At 41.4% G+C, this 22,500-nt stretch overlaps 4 protein-coding genes and 7 non-coding genes across 11 annotated transcripts in view; 6 read left to right on the forward strand and 5 right to left on the reverse strand.

The window, feature by feature from the left end:
* The first annotated feature begins 4,625 nt into the window (after window positions 1–4,625).
* LOC138025847 (uncharacterized) lies at window positions 4,626–6,720 on the forward strand. The gene is made up of 2 exons (XM_068873002.1): window positions 4,626–5,170; window positions 5,707–6,720. Exons 1-2 carry the CDS (start codon window positions 4,886–4,888, stop codon window positions 6,718–6,720), a joined length of 1,299 nt encoding a protein of 432 aa, XP_068729103.1. The 5' UTR covers window positions 4,626–4,885.
* A 594-nt stretch (window positions 6,721–7,314) lies between these two features.
* LOC138026471 (uncharacterized) lies at window positions 7,315–8,061 on the forward strand. The gene is made up of 2 exons (XM_068873838.1): window positions 7,315–7,521; window positions 7,588–8,061. Exons 1-2 carry the CDS (start codon window positions 7,423–7,425, stop codon window positions 8,059–8,061), a joined length of 573 nt encoding a protein of 190 aa, XP_068729939.1. The 5' UTR covers window positions 7,315–7,422.
* Window positions 8,062–11,553: 3,492 nt separating this feature from the next.
* Trnav-cac (transfer RNA valine (anticodon CAC)) lies at window positions 11,554–11,626 on the reverse strand. Its single transcript has one exon. It is a non-coding gene; the product is annotated as a tRNA-Val (tRNA).
* Window positions 11,627–12,217: 591 nt separating this feature from the next.
* Trnan-guu (transfer RNA asparagine (anticodon GUU)) lies at window positions 12,218–12,291 on the forward strand. The gene has a single exon. It is a non-coding gene; the product is annotated as a tRNA-Asn (tRNA).
* Window positions 12,292–13,762: 1,471 nt separating this feature from the next.
* Window positions 13,763–13,835, reverse strand: Trnav-cac (transfer RNA valine (anticodon CAC)). The gene has a single exon. It is a non-coding gene; the product is annotated as a tRNA-Val (tRNA).
* Window positions 13,836–14,438: 603 nt separating this feature from the next.
* On the forward strand, window positions 14,439–14,512 carry Trnan-guu (transfer RNA asparagine (anticodon GUU)). The gene has a single exon. It is a non-coding gene; the product is annotated as a tRNA-Asn (tRNA).
* A 4,387-nt stretch (window positions 14,513–18,899) lies between these two features.
* On the reverse strand, window positions 18,900–18,971 carry Trnap-ugg (transfer RNA proline (anticodon UGG)). The gene has a single exon. It is a non-coding gene; the product is annotated as a tRNA-Pro (tRNA).
* Window positions 18,972–19,333: 362 nt separating this feature from the next.
* On the reverse strand, window positions 19,334–19,406 carry Trnav-cac (transfer RNA valine (anticodon CAC)). Its single transcript has one exon. It is a non-coding gene; the product is annotated as a tRNA-Val (tRNA).
* Window positions 19,407–20,009: 603 nt separating this feature from the next.
* Trnan-guu (transfer RNA asparagine (anticodon GUU)) lies at window positions 20,010–20,083 on the forward strand. The gene has a single exon. It is a non-coding gene; the product is annotated as a tRNA-Asn (tRNA).
* Window positions 20,084–21,370: 1,287 nt separating this feature from the next.
* Window positions 21,371–22,075, reverse strand: LOC138026860 (uncharacterized). The gene has a single exon (XM_068874316.1). The coding sequence runs from the start codon at window positions 22,073–22,075 to the stop codon at window positions 21,467–21,469; it is 609 nt and encodes a 202-aa protein (XP_068730417.1). The 3' UTR covers window positions 21,371–21,466.
* Window positions 22,076–22,335: 260 nt separating this feature from the next.
* Window positions 22,336–22,500, forward strand: part of LOC138025849 (uncharacterized) — a 2,971-nt gene continuing 2,806 nt past the window's right edge. The window contains exon 1 of the mRNA XM_068873003.1: window positions 22,336–22,476. Within this exon, the coding sequence (XP_068729104.1) occupies window positions 22,336–22,476 (141 nt within the window). The remainder of the gene's footprint in view (window positions 22,477–22,500) is intronic.

Here is a 22,500-nt window from a genome sequence, read left to right on the forward strand (position 1 = left end):
ATTATCTTAATTAAATTAAATCGAATATGATTGTCGGGAGAGATTTGCAAACAAAACCAAAACAGATTTTATCGACAAGTCTTCGGTGTTCGCTTTAAAATGTCCTCCATCTACTCAGATTGTTCGTTCCACGAACTATTGAAAACGCCATGTGGGTCTAGTAGGGACGAACTTGCGCATGTTTTGCTACCAGAGTGCAATGCAGACATATCTGCCCATTTGGCTAGCTGCCACTCATCGAAGTGTTGTGACGTTACAGAGGTTAAACTGATCACTTCAAGAGCGGGAATCCAGCACTTGTCAAGCTCTCAACTGAAGGGATGGACCATCTGCCCCAGGCACAGACATCTACTGGGACGATTTTGGCGTGGTCCAAGATCCTGCCAATACCCTGACCACACAGGAAAAATTGCAAGTGTGAAGGGCAGCCACGCCATTACCTTCCAAATGGCCGACGAAATAAAGCTTATTTTTCAAAGAAATACTGCTGTCGGATCACGTAAGTACACTTTGGCCTCGGTTAATTCTTGTGGCGAGTCCCGTTTAGCCCTAATACCAGTGATATTTCAGGCTTCAGCTGTTGTTGTTTTTCATTGGTGTATACCTAAAACTAAAATGTACTCCTTTTTACTGTCTAGCAACCAATACCAACTATATATTCTCCGTTGTTTTCGTTTTTCACTAGCCTGAATGGCAAACAATATTGGAGAATATAAAACCAGTGCTGGGCTGCACGTACCATAGTGTGAACTCCTCCGCATAGTTTGTCCCTTTCTGAGTCTTTCTACTACCATTCAGGAATAGTTTCCTGTTATTCATCGTACGCATTGTTGTTAGTATATACACATAGCTATCTGCACCACTTGCCGTAAGAAGCATGCTGAGCGACTGGCGGCAACTGGATGGCAGAGCTCTGCTAAAGTCTTGTCTAACCAGGAAGAAGCGGATACTGAAAGGTTTGTTGATTATGTTTATTGCGTTCGAGGTCCTAGACCATGGAAGCAGCTAATTTAGTGCCAAGTCACATGCTGAGAGCGAGCAGTTAAGGCAAAGATCACTCAATCTGCGTGGACCCCTTTTTGAATTCTTTTTGAATGATATGACACCAAAATTTCTGCAATCAAGGTTTGTTTATGGTGACAATCAAAGTGCTTACCATTTAAGGAATACTGAATACTGAAAACAAATTAGTTCTTCCACAACCACACCCTGATTATTTGAGGAGAAGTTTTTCGTGCAGAGAAATAGTTAAGCAGGCCATTCTGGAATGTTGAAGAAATTAAAGGATTAAATTACAGGAAATGTACTATAATAATTATTTAACTGGAGTAAATCTGTAATGTGACCTGCCCAACTGGTGAATTGTGATGATTTTCATTTTCCGATATGGCACTAAGAAGTCTTCAACCCAGAGCTAAACAAACATAGTTCCTCCCTCTTTGCAAATGGAAAATAGCCTTGAACCCCCTTGTCTCTTCCCTCCCCTCTACATAAACCGGTCCCTTAATGCCCCTCTTTAGTAATACGGTTAACATGTTTTATAAATCCGCGCCTTTACCTCGCGGCAAAATAGTTAATATTTCGATCCTCCAGAGTTGCTAAAGCTGAAGCAAGAACAGCCATACGAGCAAATGCTGCTGAAATGCAGACAACGCCATTTCGCCAGTTCCCCACTCCTGCCTCGAACCCACATTCCAGTCCTTGTTGGAGTCCTGTCTTGATTCCCGGAGTAACCTCTGGTCATAGACCTGAATTAGTCAGCACCTATAACGCTGCGATGGACGAGGTTGCAAGAAATGTTCCTCGCGAAAGAAAACCTCCAAAATCACAGCTTGTCTCATGGGAAAAATGTACTTCAGAACAGCGACAGTGCTTCATCGAAAAGGCCAAAGAAGACTCCATGCTTGTGTGCGAAGTGATAGCCCCAAACTACGGGAAGGTGCTTTTCAATGCCATGGCCACCTTAGGAGAAATGGATGACGTAGCAGAAGCCGATGATGTGCTCAAAGCCTTGATGAGCGCTTACAAAAATGTTAAGAGTGGCTGTCTGTAAGGATCGAGAATCGGCGGTCAGCGACCCATTTGGCGAATCCCTGATATTTTGCCCAAAGTTAGCCTTGGGTAGACTATTTTCAAAAATCATATTCAAAAGTTCCAACGATTTTGTTTATTTGTGAAAATTGAGAAAAATTAAAAGTGCAGTCAAAATGCGGTCAGAGTGCGGTTTTTTGGTTGATCAAAAGGTGCGATGATGAACCTCCGCCGAAGTCTTAGAATGAACTCAGTTGACCTCAAAATAACAAGAATTTCAAAGCAATCAATCTTCTACACTACCAATGTTTTAATCTTTTCAAATATGATAGTACAATGGTTTTTCAGGCCATTTAGAAAACACCTTCGGAGACCGCTTCCGATAGCGGCAAAATGTAGCTAATATTCATCAGGATAAAAATGTTCCTGGTATGTCAGTTTTTAACAATTAAGCATTGCAGAGCTAAAATATAGGTCTTAAAGATTTACCAAGTAAAGTTTCAAGGTCCAACTCGAAACGCTTCCCTTCGAAGGAATCGGAAGTCTGAGCAATATCAACGTGCAAAATGGCGCCGGATTTATAACAAACATCTAACATTATAGTTACAATCACTTGCGTTAAAATATATCAAACTAAATTTACCTTTGACAATTTTAAGTTTAAGCATTGCAGAGCTAAAATATAGGTCTTAAAGATTTACCAAGTTAAGAGACAAGTCAGTTAACTTTGTAATATTATCAGCGCTTGTCAACAAACATTAAAAAACATTTTTCTCGTCCCGTCACTCGATCAGAAGGGCACTTTCCATATCTTCTTTCGTTTGAAATTCACAAGTCGTTTTAGATTAGGTTAAACGCAATAAACACATTTGGCCTCTCAGACCTAACAGTTTCAAAATAAAGATCGGTTGAAAAGAATTACTAACCCCACATATCTCAAGACTGCCTGGAATTTTTACTTCAGTCACTCTTGATCTTCCTAAAGCGCCGTATCCTGTAAATGCAACCTTGTTTCGATGTCTCAAGCGCTCAGGATGCGAGCAATACAGTACTCCAAATATTTTTAATACTATCAACTCACGACTTTTCGTTGAATTGCACAGAAGTGAAAAGGAGTTAAACAAAGTAATCCGAACCCAAGGAAACAAACAAAGACTGCACTAATTCGGCGCTATTGTAAAATTGGCACTGACACCATGAAACGACTGAAACCGAAAACGAAATTTACATTTACCTTATCCTTTTCTCCATTTTGTGTCCACCATTGCAAACTTTCTGTAAAAACACATCAGAGGCTTTAAAGTTCATATTCAGATCCATTTGTGGCGCTTCGAAATGCGTGCATGCTTGGCGCACAGGAAATTTACCAGAGAGTCACGCAACCGTGCGCACGAGCACACCCGTCACTATTGTGCAACAACATTTCGCAACAGGTTGAAAATACAGCGTTGGTCATATATCCTTGTTTAACTCGGTCTCATCTTTTCTTGAATGGCTCACTGTAGCTACAAAGCGCTTCTAGGTAAGGTCACCCCTTCCCAGGGCACACCTTGCGGTCAGTCCACTTTCTATGTATGTTTTAAATGTATTGTTTATACAGTATATTGACATTAATTTCTGTTCGTCTGTTCATTTTGTGTTGCTTTTGTTTCTCCATTTAAAGCAATTTGTAAACAATGCAACGAGTATATCAGCAAACAGGCCATGCCCAACCAAACTCTAGTGTTTGCTTCAGGTGGGGTGGAGCCCGTCCCCGGGGTCTCGCACCTGCAAGAGTTACCCGAGCCCCATTTGTTGGTAAGTAGTAATAAGAATCACTAGTGTAAATGGTTCGCTTAAGTGGCTCCTTTAACGATGGTATGAAATGTTTTCCTTTCAAAAAGAAATTTATCATTCATTCTTTCATTTCCTTTTTAATCCTTTTTTACTTTAGGGGATTTCTTTTCATTTCTTTCTTTCTTTCTTAACGGGTTTGTGTGGGTGTTGGCTTATGAATAAAATAAAACAAAATAAACATTTTATCATGCCTTATAGTAATTACACAATATATTTGTTTGAACTGTTTCAGGTAGAGGGGGAAACAGGCCGTTCAAGTGCAGAAACAACTAGTAGTGAGTTATCGTCTGATGACCTTGCAACTGAACTGAAGAGGCTGGAGATATCGTCAAGAGGGCGGGATGATGAGACGTTCCTCAGTCCGGATACCGGAAGTCTTGTTTCTTCTACGAGTGACGAGGCCCCAACCACTATGCAAGAACCTCGTTAAAAGTTGAACGAATATCTGGTTTCGAAGAACATCCCGCCAATAACTCAGCCCTGGATGGAATGGGATAAAGCTGGAGAGAGCACTAAGAAGAGATACACCAAAAGGACAGTGGAGATCTTTTCTTCAGTCCTACAAGATCTTACACCTAATTATGCAGGTTCTCTTTGGCAAGCGATCGTCTCGTCCCCTGCCATGAACAAAGCTCTTAAACTCGATGAATTATCACAAACGTCCAAGAATTATCTTCAGGCCTTAGCAGAGGCATACGGTAAAGCTCAAGGGTGAGAGACAAGAAGGCAGATCTTGTCTATCATGTCAGGCGTTGCCAGCTTCAATGATATTTCAAGATTTATACCAGGCTTAACTAGATATCGCTATAGCTTGGCCAACCTGCATCGCTTACAGTATGGTAGCGGGGCTCCCACAACGCACCACCCTTCGCCGAGGATAAAGGTTGATCTGAAGCAACTTGACCATTTTTTATCGTATATAACAAGTCCGCATTTGGTGCAGGATCTACCATTTGGGCAGAAAACGTTGAAACTCTCTTCTGGCCACCTGGTTGAGATACCAAACGTCATAAGGACGATGATACCCCAAAGAATAGCACGTCAGTACGCTCAGTACTGCCACGAAACTGGCTTTAAACCATTCAGTGAGCGTACTATGCTTCGTGTATTGGAGGAATGCAAGGCCTCGGTCCGAAAATCTCTCCAAGGACTTGACTACGTGGCCGCAGACGGTGCGCGTGCCTTTGAAGACTTAGAGAATTTAGTCCGCCGACTTGGAGAGCTCGGTCTCGGGAAAGAGTGGGAGTTGCAGTACGTGGAATTGCTCAAGGGTTCAAAATTATACCTTAAAAGTGATTTTAAGGTAAGGCTTAATTAAAAATAATAATACCGTATTTTTTCGAATAAGCGCCCAACCTCGACAAAGCGCCCACCTCGATCAGGTGCCCAGCCTCGAAAAAGTGCCTACCCCCTTTTCCTCCCACGCAAACTAAAATAAGCGCCCACCACCACCCCACCCCCTCCCCCCTCCAACCCCCCGAAAAATATTGAATAAGTACTCAAGAGACTTCCCCGAAGGCGGAGTTTTCTTCAGAGTATTTTACAGAAACCTTTTGTTGCATCTTCGCGTTTGATACTACCATTTATTGTTTTGTTACAAAATAAACATACCACTTTTGCTGAAAATGGTGAAAATTTAATAAGCGCCCAGCCTCGAATAAGCGCCCACTCTCAAGGTCCAAAAATTTAATAAGCGCCCAGGGCGGTTGATCGAATAAATACAGCAATTGGAAAGAATTTAATCATTCTTTACAAAGACTTTAAGTATAAAATTTAAAGAATGATTTTAATTGTCACTATTTGTCACAATAAATGCTGTGTGTTTTAAACATCTTACAGGTCCACGTGTGTTCTTCATCTGAGATTGCGAGTCATTGCAGTGTGTTTGCCTTAAGTGACTCCACCAGTCCTGATCTGCAGCAGCAGTGTAGCCACAAACACGAAGAATGCTGTGAGCAATGTGAGATCCTGCACTCAACTCTTCAGAACATTTCCTCTGCAGTAGAAAGAGCATCGTTTGCCACGCAAGATGACAAAGAAGAGGCCCTGTTCTTAGTCAACGCTTCTGTGCTTGCCATCCAGTCATGGAAATGTCATCTGCTGAGGTCGGCTCACCAGGACCAGGCTCGTTTGGACGCTATCGACGCTCTTGATCAGGAGACAGTTTTTATCGTCAACGACTGGGCGATGAAGTTTCTTCCTCATAGATACCGTGAGTCCCAAACGGACTGGTTTGGCAAGCGTGGGTTATCATGGCACATATCGGTGGTGTACAGACGGAAGGAGGAGGAACTACAGTGGCAAGCCTTTATCCACGCAGTTCAGTCCTGCAGCCAGGGGAGTTCAGCTGTGGCATCCATAATGCATCATGTCTTGGAAACACTCAAGCACGAGCACCCTGAGATAAACAAAGCCTACTTCAGACAAGACAACGCAGGCTGTTACCACTCCACTCGCACGATACTAGCTTGCAGAGAGATGGCAGCAAGCACTGGAGTAAAAGTAGTCCGCGTAGATTTTAGCGATCCCCAAGGCGGAAAAGGGGCAGCAGACCGGCTGGCTGCAAGCTGTAAAAGACATATCAGGGCGTTTATTGATGAAGGCAATGATGTTTGCACTGCCGATGAGCTTAAAGACGCATTATTATCGCATGGTGGATTGAAAGGTGTAAGAGTTGTTTCCCTTGATACGATCATCGAAACACCTGACAGTGGGCAAACTATTACTGGCATTACAAAACTGAACAATTTTGAGTTTAGCTCTACAGAGTCTGTTACCTGTTGGCGTGCGTATGGTGTTGGTCGCGGAAAAATCATCAATCCAGGATCTTCATCAAGTAAGTATGGGAATTAAAACTAAAAGTGAGCTACTGAGAATTAATGGATGAGTTGCCGCTAAATTTAAGTTCTGTATTAAAATGCAAAAGTGTAAGACCCTTACTTTATTGGAGAACCTTACCATACAATAATTATCTGCAAGTACATGTATCAGATACCTTTGGAGTCCCACGCAATATTCTTGGTTCTGATAAATGAAGAAATGATTGTCGCAGTTGTAGGAGCAATTTAAAGAATTACCATTTTGTTCAATTTTTTGGGTGGCTTAAACGGGAAAACCCATAACTTCTACGTACGTTAGCGCGGCAGCGCTCTACTAACCGAGCTATGGATACCCATGTATTGGGAACATACGTTTATTTCTGTCATGGTTGCTTTAAAAACTTATAAATGATTTGAAAAAGAAATCAGAAAACAACTCTTTATTGGTATTAATTTATTTACCCAAGGTCCTCGATACCAAGTACTTCAGAAATCATTCTCCGAAGGAGATTTTACTTCCTTCCGATGTAAATCTGAAAAACAGGTTGGACAGACAGCTTCAACATCAGCAACTGTGGCCGAGCCATCTGGTCTCATTTCGGAAGACAGTGACCTATCCACAGGGGTTTATTCCTGTCCTCAAGACGGCTGCGTTCGTGTGTTCCAAAGAGTGTCTGCTTTAGAGAAACATCTGTCTGTAGAAAAATGTTCCCGATCCCCGGAGAAATATTCTCTAATGGATTTAGCGAAAATGGGGTACAAGACCCATTTGGAAGAAGGTGTTGGCATATTGCCCTATCTTAAAGCCCCAGTTGCTCACCAGGAGGGTCACTTTGTACCAAATGAGGGATGGGCCCTCAGAGCAGCAAAGAAGGCGTATAGATTCAGCGAAAAGCAAAAGTCTTACTTACTGGCGAAATTCTCTATCGGTCAAACAACGGGCCGTAAGCTTGACGCCGAGGTTGTGGCGAGGGAAATGAGACGCGCCCGTGGAGCAGATGGTGTGCGACTTTTCCAGTCCTCAGAATTCCTAACCAGTTTGCAGATTGCGTCCTTCTTCTCAAGGCAAAGCGCTACACTACGGCAAAAGGACCCAGCAGATGAAGCCGATATCCGGGCATCTCAAGAGGAAGCTAACTTTAGTGCAGCGAAGGAGGTCGTTGAAACTATTCAGCTCAACCATCCTCTGGTATACGATCAGTACAACCTATGTGAGATGGCGCTCAGTGGTAACTTGAAAGTCCTCAATCTACCGATGCTTCAGCGCTTGTGCGAGGATCTCGGCCTTGATGTACCTGTCCCGCCTGTGCGCAAGAAGGCTCCATACTTGGCACTCTTAGAGGAAATAGCCAAAAAGTGCACATGCCGAAAGTAACTCTATTATTAATAGCTTCCTGGAAGTGTTTTAGCCTCAACCAGTTTTATAAAACGGGTTGAAAACGGGGGGAAGGGGTACTCCCTCAAAAAATTGCCAAGGTTCTTCTGGTACCTCCTTCCCAGGTTCTCCCTCTTAGGTTGGTGCCTTTTAGAGGATGAAATCTGTGGAGTGGTATCGCCTAGGGTTCGACCGCAGCTGTAGCAGTACCTTTTAGGTTTTTTTTAACTATGAAAATGAAGGGAACTGTTTTGGGGTTGAACTAAAGCCACTTACGTAATGAGAATATTGCGATCAGAGCCGCCTCCACAGGAATGGGACTACCCCCTCCTCCCCAAGTCTGAGAGTCAATGACAAAACCAAACAAAACCAAAAAAACAATATCAAAGAAAGCTCCCCTACCGGGATGAAGTAATGAAATTCATTTTATAACTGCGTTTAGCAAGACCTAAAACAAAGATCTTACTTTGAAAAATACCCTGCGAAAAATTTTTACTTCTAAACGTACTCCTTCCCCACCCCCATCGTGACAACATGTCAAAACGTTTATCCCGCGGGTGGGAAGTTATTGTTGTTGTTGTTGTTTTTTAATATTATTATTCCTACCGGTTCGTGAAAATAATACTTCGTTTTAGAAAAATACTAATTTGAGCAAAATTAACTCGTTTAAGTTTTAAAACCACGCTGGGTGGAAGGGAGAGGGTAACTGAGATTGCGTTACATTTACTGGACTCGAATATCAACAACATACGGTTTATGACAGAATGCCGTTTGTTTCGATTCCTTAACACATGTAGCCTTACGTGTTTCAGATACTAAAAACAAAAACTGTTTGAAATTGTGAAAACTAACGTCGATTCAAACTCTCCCTGTAGTGGAAAATGGCTTTCAGCAACGTTGTATGATTAAATACCGCCGAAAGCTATAATGTGGCACTTTGCCGGTTATTATTATTGTCGCGGTAATAACTAATTATTTCCAAAATTTCAACGATCTTTCCAGCAAACTACCTTCGTTTTTTTTAAAGTCATACAATTACTATTTCATTCAAGAAACCTTGGCGAACGATAAATATCTAGGAAAACGTCCTGGATGCATGGATAGTTTGACACAAAGGCGGCTGGTTTAACTGATTTATCAGGTTTGTTTACATTACTTGCGATAACCAAAGTGGACTATCTACATCAAACTGATCTGTTCAAAGCACTGGATGTGTCTCCTATGAGCTCTTGGGTATTTCTATAAGCGGCAAACTTAAAATTGTCAAAGGAAAATTTAGTTTGATATTTTAACGCAAGTGATTATAACTATAATGTTAGATGTTTGTTATAAATCCAGCGCCATTTTTGCACGTTAACATTGCTCAGAGTTTCGATTCCTTCGAAGGGAAGCGTTCCGAGTTCGACCTTGAAACTTTACTTGGTAAATCTTTAAGACCTATATTTTAGCTCTGCAATGCTTAATTGTTAAAAACTGACATACCAGGAACATTTTTATCCTGATGAATATTAGCTACATTTTGCCGCCATCGAAAGCGGTCTCCGAAGTTGTTTTCTAAATGGCCTGAAAAACCATTGTACTATCATATTTGAAAAGATTAAAACATTGGTAGTGTAGAAGATTGATTGCTTTGAAATTCTTGTTATTTTGAGGTCAACTGATTTTATTTTAAGACTTCGGCGGAGGTTCATCATCGCACCTTTTGATCAACCAAAAAACCGCACTTTGACCGCATTTTGACCGCACTTTTAATTTTTGCCAAATTTCCCAAGTAAACAAAATCGTTGGAACTTTTGAATATGATTTTTGAAAATAGTCTACCCAAGGCTAACTTTGGGCAAAATATCAGGGATTCGCCAAATGGGTCGCTGACCGCCGATTCTCGATCCTTACAGACAGCCACTCTTAAACCAAAAGCACCAAGACGCAAATTCTCAGCCTATATGCGTACAAGTATTCGGTGAGCACACTGAAGAAACTTCACGCACCATATGGAAAACTGTCTACACGTCAGATACATAGAGCGCGGTGTAATGCAAGAGCGATAGGTCCAGGCTTGGCTCCTGAGGAGAAGAAATACCATCGTGTCCGCATTGATATGAGCAAAGTTGATCATTTCGTTGAGTTTATTAATCACCCGTACTTTTATCAGGATGTATCCTACGGAACTAAGTTACTTAAGCTAGACAGTGGCCAGACAATGGAAATGCTAAACGTTGTCCGTACAGTAACTCGTTCTACAATGATTAGTCAGTACATGCAGTTCTGTCAGGAGGAGAGATTTGAACCTGTAAGTCGCACCACCCTCTTCAAGATTCTGGAAGTAAGACAAGCTTCGCAGCGAAAGTCTTTACAAGGCCTCGACAATACGGCCGCCGATGGCTCTGCAGGTTTCCATAAAATTGAATCGATAGTCGATGATCTAGAGAAAGGAGGGATGGACAGGCAATGGTGCACTGAAATCAAGGAAAGGCTAAGGAATGGGAAACGCTATTTGAAAACCAATTTTCGTGTTCATTGCAACCCTGAGAAAGCCTTTTGTCCTGATCATTGTCGCAAGTTCGCACTTAGTGACTAACAAGATCCTGACTTCCAAGAGACACACTCCCATCAACACACAGAAAGCTGCAGTGACTGCCAAGACCTTCGAAACGCATTCGATGAAGTCGAAGATAGAATTCAAAGTGCCCTGTGGATTCCTTACAGCTATGAAGAACGAGAAGATCTGCTATACGACTTCAAGCTGGCAAAGGCAGATATCTTGCACTGGAAGGCGCATGTTGTTCGTTCCGTTAACCAAGAAGCGGCAAAGCAAGATCACTTGAAGATGATAAGTGTGAATCCAAATTGTGCGCTGATAATAATGGATTGGGCGATGAAGTTTCTTCAGCTTAGATATCGAGAAAATAGGTCCGACTGGTTCGGTAAGAGAGTATTGAGTTGGCACATATCGACGGTGATCACAGGCGATCTTGACGTCAGTGGAAAGCTGGAGATGCAGTCATATGCCCATCTGTTTGATGCATGCCAACAGGATTGGTTCGCTGTGTGTTCTATTCTAAAAAACATATAGGAGAACTTAAGGCCAAGAAGCCTCACATCACCCAAGTTTATTTGAGATCAGATGAAGCTAGTTGCTACCATAATAATTCTCTAATCCCTGCAGCAAGGAAGGTTGGTGAACGGGTTGGTGTAGACGTTTGTCGCTATGACTTTTCTGAACCGCAATATGGCAAAGACGTTTGTGATGGGATCTTGTGCCCCATGAAAACATGCATCCGCCGTTTCTGCGACGAAGGACACGACATTCTGACTGCGGGGGACATGAGAAGTGCATTTTCTTCGACTTGACAACATATGATCAATGGTCTTTGGAGATTGCGGGACTGCAGGTTGTTGGGCTGGAATAAAGATGGTGTAGCAGTCTTCAAAATGAGAAACCTGGAGTTGTGGTCGTTTAGCTTCAGCTATAGGCTCCTCAAAAATGCATTTTGTTTTCGGCAAGACTTGAACCTGCGACTTTCCGCGTGTGAGGTGGACGTGATAACCACTACACTACGAAAACAAGCAAGACTTTGCGAGTGGTTAAACATTTGTGAAATGTTAAGGAGTATGAAATTAAAAAGGATCACTGTGGTCTCAAGTGATCCAAATTTCACAACTGCACTCTTCTGATGTAAGGCTTTTCTTTTAAGAATGAGGAACTTTAGGCATTGCAAAAAGCGTATTTAAAATCAGGCTTGCTTTTAAAGCTTCCTTGTCTTTGGCGTGTGTGAAACTCAAAGATTCTTGCGGAATAGAGTTGTCACCGTGAAACGGAACATTAAGATACTGGAGTGTAAGTGCAAGGAATAAATGCTCTCAAGTGCAACAAAATCAAAGGAACGTTAAAAATGTCTTCAAAGACGTTGTGGGCTGGTTGTTTTGTCAACAGCTGTTGGAAATAACGAAGCAAGTGAGGCATGAGTAGAAGGAAATCAAAGGATCGTTAACAACACGTTCTGGACTGGTTGTTCTTTTTCTCGACACTGCTACTTTCGTGTCTGAAAAGGACAAGAAAAAATGGCCGCAGGAATTTAGAAGGCTCATCGCATAGTCGTGGTCAAGATTAAGTGGAAGTTTATCCAATCTTGTCCTTGGCCAAGCGTTCAGACCTGTCTCTGTGGCGCAATCGGTTAGCGCGTTCGGCTGTTAACCGAAAGGTTGGTGGTGCAAACCCACCCAGGGACGCTTAGTTTTGATTGGCATAGGCCAGCTGTAGGCAAACAAGTCAAGGTTGGCCATGACTAAGGGGCCAATCGGAAGATCACTTCGTCACCTTCGTCAAAGCGAGTCTATGTGTGAGGTCTTTGCCTTGAAAGCGATTTTCATTCATCTGTAGAGTTGATTACGGGCGTTTTTCGGGTCAACATTAACAGCTTTAAAAAATGGAGGATACCAAGTTTCCTGAAAGAATCAGCAGGTGGAGCTCATTCCTCCGTGAGGCTCCTTGTCTGTCACTTGCCATGAATGTCCCAGTGATTTCACAGTCACCAGGTGAACAGGAGTTCCCATCGTTGAACCAATAGAGACCTTGTTTAGAAGTTTACAGCGGATAAACTGCTCTTCATTCCAAGGAAAGACTCGCAGACATGACATGATTAAACTTGGTAACAATACAACAGGCTGCCTGTGGAAAATCCGGGTGTCGATATCGGTACCTCCCGCATGCGAAGTGGGCGCTATATTCCCCGTTTCCCCAAACCACGCTGGCTAAGTGATAATTATGCGATTTGCACTTAAATGTTCGCCACCGCGATGCCTTGAGCTTCTCATTTGCATCGTCTGTTTTTACCTCGACACCTCGTCGTCCGTGATCAGATATATTATTGAAGAGAGCATGAGGTCGGAAGAAAGCTTAGGATTAGGCACAAAAGTGACACGAGCCACCAGCTATGGAAATGTCATAAGACCACTTGTCAAAGTTAAATCTTATGAGTAAGAGAGTTTAATGTCATCCAGCTCTGTGGTTTGGAAGACAACTCGACCAAGATTCGAGCATTCTACGCTTGCTTCAAGCTTTTTAACTTGAACAGAAGCGGGAGGTCTGGTGTGACACGTTTGTGGCATTAATGTGCTAATCATGCGCAGGGGTAAGACGAATTTACCACGCTTTCCAATTCATGATTAAATTTGATACGTTGACCTCCAATGGCGAAAGAAGAGTGTGCCGTATGTTTCGTGATACTGACGGCAACTTCTTGATCTATGAACATTGCTGTATAAAAGGGCCTCTCCGGGAGTCGAATCCGGGACCTCTCGCACCCAAAGCGAGAATCATGCCACTAGACCAACAGGCCGTGCAGGGAAAGCTACCGTCACGCCCACTGTGTTGCAAATTACTTGAGCGAGAGTTGAAAAGAAACCCTACCACTTGTCCTAATGTGGTGTTCTATATCTAAATTGTCTCATTGTTAATCACCACGTGAGTGACGTAGCTGAGTTGAGGCAATTCGCGTTTAACAGGTACCGATGCACAGACCCAGACGGACAGAAGGAAAGTGCATTTTTTTCGACTTGACAACATATGATCAATGGTCTTTGGAGATTGCGAGACTGCAGGTTGTTGGGCTGGAATAAACATGGTGTAGCAGTCTTCAAAATAAGAAACCTGGAGCTGTGGTCGTTTAGCTTCAGCTATAGGCTTCATAAAAACGCATTTTGTTTTCGGCAGGACTTGAACCTGCGACCTTCCGCGTGTGAGGCGGACGTGATAACCACTACACTACGAAAACAAGCAGGACTTCACATATGGTTAAAAAATTGTGGAATGTTAAGGAGTATGAAATTTAAAAGGATCACTGTGCTCCCAAGTGATCCAAATTTCACAACTGCACTCTTCTGATGTAAGGCTTTTCTTTTAAGAATGAGGAACGTCAGGCATTGCAAAAACCGTATTTAAAATCAGGCTTGCTTTTAAAGTTTCTTTGTCTTTGGTGTGTGTGAAACTCGAAGATTCTTGCGGAATAGAGTTGTCACCGTAAAATGCAACATTAAGAAACTGGAGTGTAAGTGCACGGAATAAATGCTCTCAAGGGTTACCACTAGTGCAACAAAATCAAAGGAACGTTAAAAATGTCTTCAAAGACGTTGTGGGCTGGTTGTTTTGTCGACAGCTGTTGGAAATAAAGAAGCAAGTGAGGCATGAGTAGAAGGAAATCAAAGGATCGTTAACAACACGTTCTGGACTGGTTGTTCTTTTTCTCGACACTGCTACTTTCGTGTCTGAAAAGGACAAGAAAAAATGGCCGCAGGAATTTAGAGGGCTCATCGCATAGTCGTGGTCAAGATTGAGTGGAAGTTTCTCCAACCTTGTTCTCGGCCAAGCGTTCAGACCTGTCTCTGTGGCGCAATCGGTTAGCGCGTTCGGCTGTTAACCGAAAGGTTGGTGGTTCAAGCCCACCCAGGGACGCTTAGTTTTGATTGGCATAGGCCAGCTGTAGGCAAACAAGTCAAGGTTGGCCATGACTAAGGGGCCAATCAGAAGATCACTTCGTCACCTTCGTCAAAGCGAGTCTATGTGTGAGGTCTTTGCCTTGAAAGCGATTTTCATTCATCTGTAGAGTTGATTACGGGCGTTTTTCGGGTCAACATTAACAGCTTTAAAAAATGGAGGATACCAAGTTTCCTGAAAGAATCAGCAGGTGGAGCTCATTCCTCCGTGAGGCTCCTTTTCTGTCACTTGCCATGAATGTCCCAGTGATTTCACAGTCACCAGGTGAACAGGAGTTCCCATCGTTTTTTTTTTTTTTTTTTTTTTTAATTTCCTCCATTTATTTATTTTACATTTACATTGTACTACAATATTTGAAGATGACGATGCTATTTGTGAAATTAAATAACAGGTTTCAAGAATAAATGGAGAGGGCAAGATATAGTTAAACTAATTACATGCCCTTTGATTAAATTACAGTTTTATTTAGGTTAAAAGAGAAAAAAGAGAAGTATTAACACTATTACTATAAAAAACTATCAAAAATATATAAAGAGAGGAAAAGATATATACACACACACACACACACATATATATATATATATATGCAACATTGGAGAGTCGGTGTGACGATGATTAATACTGAGCAAGATAATAGTTGAAAAGTGCTCTTTTGAACGATTTTTTAGTTGTCTTTTCACGTATAGATAAGGGAATATCATTCCAATAGTAACATCATATAACTGTTGGGCAGAATTTGCGTATATTTATTCTAAAGCTACTAGGATTTAGGTATTGCAGGGATGCACTTCTTGTATCATAATTATATTGCTCAGATACAAGGGCCAACGTGAAATTAGATGGCTTTTTATCTACTAATTGATCATAAATCAGTTGGCAGGTATTTAGCTTAACAATGTCAGGGAGCTTAATGAGGCCAAGGTTTACATAATGAGGCGTAATATGATCTCGAAGTGGAACATTATTAATAACTCTTACAGCTTGGTTTTGCAGCTTTACCAATTGTGATACTGGAGCTTCGTAATTATTACCCCACAGAATGCAGCCGTAGTTTAAATAGGGGTAGACAAGTGCGTAGTAGATACTTATCAAAGACTGCTTTGTTACATGTCGTTTCAGCTTTGCGATGATATTTACACTTTTGCTGATTTTACTACTAATATGGTCAATGTGATCTTTCCAAGACAAAAAGCAATCAAGAACTAATCCTAAGTATTTAATGTTGTACGACTGCTCAAGATATTGGTCGGCAATTTTTAGAGGAGGGTGTAAGTTAGAATTAACTTTTTGTCTCGGTTGGAAAACTAAGTATTTTGTTTTACTTAAATTCAAAGTTAATCTGTTAGAACAAAGCCATTCATAAATTGCTGGCAATTCAGAATTTATTAACTGTAGCAATAACTGTAGTTCCTTACCAGCCACAGTCAGCGAAGTATCATCGGCAAATAGTCTTATGGAAAAGTAGTTAGTTGCATTAATAATATCATTTATATAAACTAGAAAAAGAACCGGACCTAAGATCGACCCTTGGGGTACTCCTGAGTTTATTTCTAGGAAGTCAGATTCAACGCCATTAACAAACACTTTTTGCTTCCTTTTGTTTAGGTAAGATCTAAACCACTTGTTTTCAATGTCTCGTATACCATAAACGTCAAGTTTTGATAATAGGATATAATGGTTGACCGTATCGAATGCTTTACTTAGGTCTAGAAATATGGAAATGGCATAATTTCCTTCGTCAAGGGCTTTTGTTATTTCATCTATAAGGTCTACCAAGCAGTCAACCGTGCTCATGCCAGATCTAAAGCCATATTGATTTGGTACCAAAATATCTTCATAGGTGAGATAAAATGATAATTGGTTAAGAACGCATCTCTCAAAGATTTTACTTAGTGCTGAAAGGACTGATATGGGACGATAGTTATTGCATGAAGAACGAGAGCCTTGTTTATAGATTGGTATAACTTTGGCAATTTTCAAGTTATCAGGAAATATGCTATGTTTAAGTGACAAATTTATGATATGTGTCAGCGGTCGAAATATTTCAAGTGCAGCAGAGGACAATAAGAGCGGATGTACGTTATCATAGCCAAAAGATTTCTTTGTGTCAATACTTTCTAATAGTAGATAAACCTCGGTTTCATTTACTTGAGCGAAGCGAAAGGTTGATTTTTTCCTCTTCATATAGGTTGAGTAGTGGCGATCTGCTTTTGGCAGTTTCGATGCAAGTTCAGTCGGAACATTACAGAAGTACCTGTTAATAGCATTTGATATTGAAGATGGATGCTGGAGATCTTTATCCTTAACTTTCAGATTGTCAATGTTCGAGGATGGCCGCTTTTTATTGATTATAAGGTTAACATTATCCCACATTTTTTTTGTTTTTGCGGAGTCCTTAAGTACACTATCGTAGTATAAGGTTCGAAGGGCTTTATTAATTGAGACAATCCTGTTTCGATAAATTTTATATTTTTTATGATAATAAATATTTTGAGTTATCAACCATTTTTTATAGAGCTCGTTACGAACTTTGATTGATTTTCTCAATCCTTTCGTCATCCACGGCTTGTCGAACGTATTTTTTATATTAATCAATTTAAGCGGTGCATGTGCATTGCTAATGCTATTGAAAGTATGAAGGAATCTAGTTAAGCTTTCGTTTACATCATAGCTCTTGTATACTGTTGTCCAATTAGCATTCCTCAATGCTTTTTGGAAAGCAATCTTATCGAACCTTTTAAAATCCCTAATTTCAATTTTATTGGGGAAGGGACTTTGCGTAGGGTCATACGAAAGAGTAAAAACTGGCAAATGATCAGCTATTTCTAGGGCAATGCTACCACTAGTACTTGAAGACACAAAGTTAGAAAGAATGTGGTCTATACAACTTGTTGTTGACTCAGTTACGCGCGTTGCTTCGAGGATCAAAGGATTAAAGCCTTCTGAATAGATCAAGTTGAGGTATTCTTTTGCTATTGTACTCTTGACGAGTGTATTGATGTTGAAATCACCTAAGATCAGACACTTTTTCTTAGACAAAAGGACGGAATGTAGAACGTTTTCAAATTCATCAATGAAATCGCGTTGGGACCTACTGGGAGGGTTATAAATAACGCCAATAAGCAAGTCTTGCGTGTCAACCCAGATATTTTCAACACCAGCTAATTTTAAATCATTTCTCAAATGATATTCAAAGCTTGACTTTAAATATAAAGCAACTCCGCCACCTGTAGAAAACGTGCGATTGTCAGTTATGATATTGTAACCTGAGATTTGCAAGCTGCTTATGTCAACTTGCGGGGTAATCCAAGTTTCAGAACAAGCCAACAAATCTAACTGGAAGGGAAATGAATCCAAGAGATGACATAACTCGTCTAAATGCTTGCTTAGGCTTCTTATATTTATGTGAAGCGCCGAGAGTTGAGGTTTGACAACATGGGAAAGTTGTTCAAGCTCTTCTAATGTAAACATCCCATGGTCATTAAAAGACTGAAGATTTAAATCTGGGTCACATGTGTCGCTTGTCATTTATAGTCACAAAGTTGATTTAGAAATTGCAAAACAAAAAAATACTAACGTAAGTACGAGATAATAATGTCTACATATTCTAACCTGACCATGCAGTTTCCCATCGTTGAACCAATAGAGACCTTGTTTAGAAGTTTACAGCGGATAAACTGCTCTTCATTCCAAGGAAAGACTCGCAGACATGACATGATTAAACTTGGTAACAATACAACAGGCTGCCTGTGGAAAATCCGGGTGTCGATCTCGGTACCTCCCGCATGCGAAGTGGGCGCTATATTCCCCGTTTCCCCAAACCACGCTGGCTAAGTGATAATTATGCGATTTGCACTTAAATGTTCGCCACCGCGATGCCTTGAGCTTCTCATTTGCATCGTCTGTTTTTACCTCGACACCTCGTCGTCCGTGATCAGATATATTATTGAAGAGAGCATGAGGTCGGAAGAAAGCTTAGGATTAGGCACAAAAGTGACACGAGCCACCAGCTATGGAAATGTCACAAGACCACTTGTCAACGTTAAATCTTATGAGTAAGAGAGTTTAATGTCATCCAGCTCTGTGGTTTGGAAGACAACTCGACCAAGATTCGAGCATTCTACGCTTGCTTCAAGCTTTTTAACTTGAACAGAAGCGGGAGGTCTGGTGTGACACGTTTGTGGCATTAATGTGCTAATCATGCGCAGGGGTAAGACGAATTTACCACGCTTTCCAATTCATGATTAAATTTGATACGTTGACCTCCAATGGCGAAAGAAGAGTGTGCCGTATGTTTCGTGATACTGACGGCAACTTCTTGATCTATGAACATTGCTGTATAAAAGGGCCTGTCCGGGAGTCGAACCCGGGACCTCTCGCACCCAAAGCGAGAATCATGCCACTAGACCAACAGGCCGTGCAGGGAAAGCTACCGTCACGCCCACTGTGTTGCAAATTACTTGAGCGAGAGTTGAAAAGAAACCCTACCACTTGTCCTAATGTGGTGTTCTATATCTAAATTGTGTCATTGTTAATCACCACGTGATTGACGTAGCTGAGTTGAGGCAATTCGCGTTTAACAGGTACCGATGCACAGACCCAGACGGACAGAAGGAAAGTGCATTTTTTTCGACTTGACAACATATGATCAATGGTCTTTGGAGATTGCGAGACTGCAGGTTGTTGGGCTGGAATAAACATGGTGTAGCAGTCTTCAAAATAAGAAACCTGGAGCTGTGGTCGTTTAGCCTCAGCTATAGGCTCCATAAAAACGCACTTTGTTTTCGGCAGGACTTGAACTTGCGACCTTCCGCGTGTGAGGCGGACGTGATAACCACTACACTACGAAAACAAGCACGACTTCATATATGGTTAAAAAATTGTGGAATGTTAAGGAGTATGAAATTTAAAAGGATCACTGTGCTCTCAAAAGATCCAAATTTCACAACTGCACTCTTCTGATGTAAGGCTTTTCTTTTAAGAATGAGGAACGTCAGGCATTGCAAAAACCGTATTTAAAATCAGGCTTGCTTTTAAAGTTTCTTTGTCTTTGGTGTGTGTGAAACTCGAAGATTCTTGCGGAATAGAGTTGTCACCGTAAAATGCAACATTAAGAAACTGGAGTGTAAGTGCACGGAATAAATGCTCTCAAGGGTTACCACTAGTGCAACAAAATCAAAGGAACGTTAAAAATGTCTTCAAAGACGTTGTGGGCTGGTTGTTTTGTCGACAGCTGTTGGAAATAAAGAAGCAAGTGAGGCATGAGTAGAAGGAAATCAAAGGATCGTTAACAACACGTTCTGGACTGGTTGTTCTTTTTCTCGACACTGCTACTTTCGTGTCTGAAAAGGACAAGAAAAAATGGCCGCAGGAATTTAGAAGGCTCATCGCATAGTCGTGGTCAAGATTGAGTGGAAGTTTCTCCAACCTTGTTCTCGGCCAAGCGTTCAGACCTGTCTCTGTGGCGCAATCGGTTAGCGCGTTCGGCTGTTAACCGAAAGGTTGGTGGTTCAAGCCCACCCAGGGACGCTTAGTTTTGATTGGCATAGGCCAGCTGTAGGCAAAAAGGCCAAGGTTGGCCATGACTAAGGGGCCAATCGGAAGATCACTTCGTCACCTTCGTCAAAGCGAGTCTATGTGTGAGATCTTTGCCTTGAAAGCGATTTTCATTCACCTGTAGAGTTCATTACGGACGTTTTTCGGATCAACATTAACAGCTTTAAAAAATGGAGGACTCCAAGTTTCCTGAAAAAATCAGCAGGTGGAGCTCATCCCTCCATGATGCTCCTTTTCTGTCACTTGCCATGAATGTCCCAGTGATTTCACAGTCACCAGGTGAACAGGAGTTCCCATCGTTGAACCAATAGAGACCTTGTTTAGAAGTTTACAGCGGATAAACTGCTCTTCATTCCAAGAAAAGACTCGCAGACATGACATGATTAAACTTGGTAAAATTAAAACAGGCTGTCTGTGGAAAATCCGATCTCGGTACCTCCCGCATGCGAAGTGGGGGCTATATTCCCCGTTTCCTGGAACCACGCTGGGTAAGTGATAATTATGCGATTTGCACTTAAATGTTCGCCACCGCGATGCCTTGAGCTTCTCATTTGCAGCGTCTGTTTTTGCCCTGACATCTCGTCTTCTGTGATCAGATATATTATTGAAGAGAGCATCAGTTCGGAAGAAAGCTCAGGATTAGGCACAAAAGTGACACGAGCGACCAGCTATGGAAATCTTTGAGGTATAAGTTTACCGTCTTTACGATAACGTCGTAAGGTTACCAGTTGTAAGTGGTTCTTTTGCTTTGCAGTTTTGGATGGAGAATATACTTTTCAATGGGTTTAGGGCTGGGCAAATGACTTTAAGAGAGAGTTCCAGAATTCCCACCCCTCCCCCATCCCATTTTCTTTCCGCGCAATTGCAAGAATAAAAATATATATATGAACACTCGAGAGAAAATACTTGAGCCACTACAAGCTCACTACAAGACTTGCTTTAATAAAATTACATTTAGTATAAGAAATACTGAACTGCTGACGTGTGAATGGACAAAATAAGTGATTTTGCACGTTATAATATATCAGTGTTTATGCTCTGTTTATGCAGCAGAAGCAAATACTAATTCCTTGTAAAAAAATAGGAATACTTGATAAAAAAGCACATTTGCAAATTTGGCATTTAAACAGCCCAGGCCAAACAGAAATACCTATGCAAAAATAACCAGGAAACATTCTGAGGAAAATTTAAAAGTCTATATAAAACATTTGTTTGTCCTTCATTTGTTTGTCGTTCAAACTTGAAACAGGCCTAAGTCAAAAGGTCATCACCATGTTACAAAATTTTTATTCATGCATACGGTTTTCAAAATGATAAAATATTTGCCAAAAGTTGTAGTTGAAGGGTATTAGTAGATTACAACAGTTTAATGTGAAATCCTGAGTACCTTCTTGAGCTTTTTTCAAATTCTTTCACCATATCGCTCAATTTGTGCATAGCTTCGTAAATGCCTTCACCATTCTTTGCGCATGCTTCTTGGACATGCCATGGATTCGCTTTATTCTGCAACAGAGAAAGCTTTTGAGCAAGCTCGTTCGCCTTCAAGGCTCTCGGAAGATCTTGCTTGTTTCCCACAACAACTACCGGAACCCTTTCCATTTCCGGGCTTTCGAGAACACTGAACAGCTCGTTTCTTGCTTCTGATATCCTTTCCATGTCAGAGCTATCAACAACGAAAATCAAGCCTTGGGTATTCTGAAAGTAGTGCCGCCAAAGTGGCCGGATTTTCTCCTGACCGCCCACATCCCACACTTCAAAAGTGACCCCCTTGCATGGACTTACGGTCTCCACATTGAAGCCAATGGTTGGAATGGTGCTAACGGTTTCATTTAACTTCAGTTTGTACAAGATCGTGGTCTTCCCAGCTGCGTCAAGCCCCACCATCAAAATGCGGGCTTCGTGATTTGAAAAAGATTTCAACAGTTCGCTCATTCTCGAGAAAAACTGAGATAGTGTCATACCCATTATCAAAATCTTGGCAGTCGAAGGGCTGAAGTTACTCAACTCTGTCTTCTTTTACATTTAACTTTAAATGTGCTGAAAACTGCGCATCTTATATATACTTTTTTTGGACTTGCTGTAATTCAGAACATAATTTTTGTTCACTTTCCTCTTTCCACGTTGCACTTTTTGACGTTCCTGAATTTTGACGTCAGTTGCTACTAAATATAGAAACACCATTATTAGAGCCCAGGTTACTGTCAGTTTGTATAACAATTTCCAAGATGGCGGCCGAAGGCAAACTTGAACCTGATTTACCACAAGAAGTAACTGAATCACGCGAGACTTTTCATGAAGCATTGGGCAAGATTGAGGATGTCTTTAAGCCCCTCTTGGAGACCTCTGTCGATGAGCTGAAAGAAAAGGTAAAGACGTGGAGTAAATTGATG

This window comes from Montipora capricornis, chromosome 12, assembly GCF_036669925.1.
Source record: "Montipora capricornis isolate CH-2021 chromosome 12, ASM3666992v2, whole genome shotgun sequence".
Lineage (NCBI taxonomy): Eukaryota > Metazoa > Cnidaria > Anthozoa > Scleractinia > Acroporidae > Montipora > Montipora capricornis.

Bases quoted from the DNA above. Each gene is read 5' to 3' on its own strand.
- LOC138025847 (XM_068873002.1), top strand. From the start codon at position 4,886: ATGATACCCCAAAGAATAGCACGTCAGTACGCTCAGTACTGCCACGAA. The intron at 5,171-5,706 runs GTAAGGCTTAAT...AACATCTTACAG, and splicing joins ACCTTAAAAGTGATTTTAAG to GTCCACGTGTGTTCTTCATC.
- LOC138026860 (XM_068874316.1), bottom strand. From the start codon at position 22,075: ATGGGTATGACACTATCTCAGTTTTTCTCGAGAATGAGCGAACTGTTG.
- LOC138026471 (XM_068873838.1), top strand. From the start codon at position 7,423: ATGGATTTAGCGAAAATGGGGTACAAGACCCATTTGGAAGAAGGTGTT. The intron at 7,522-7,587 runs GTACCAAATGAG...GAAAAGCAAAAG, and splicing joins CTCACCAGGAGGGTCACTTT to TCTTACTTACTGGCGAAATT.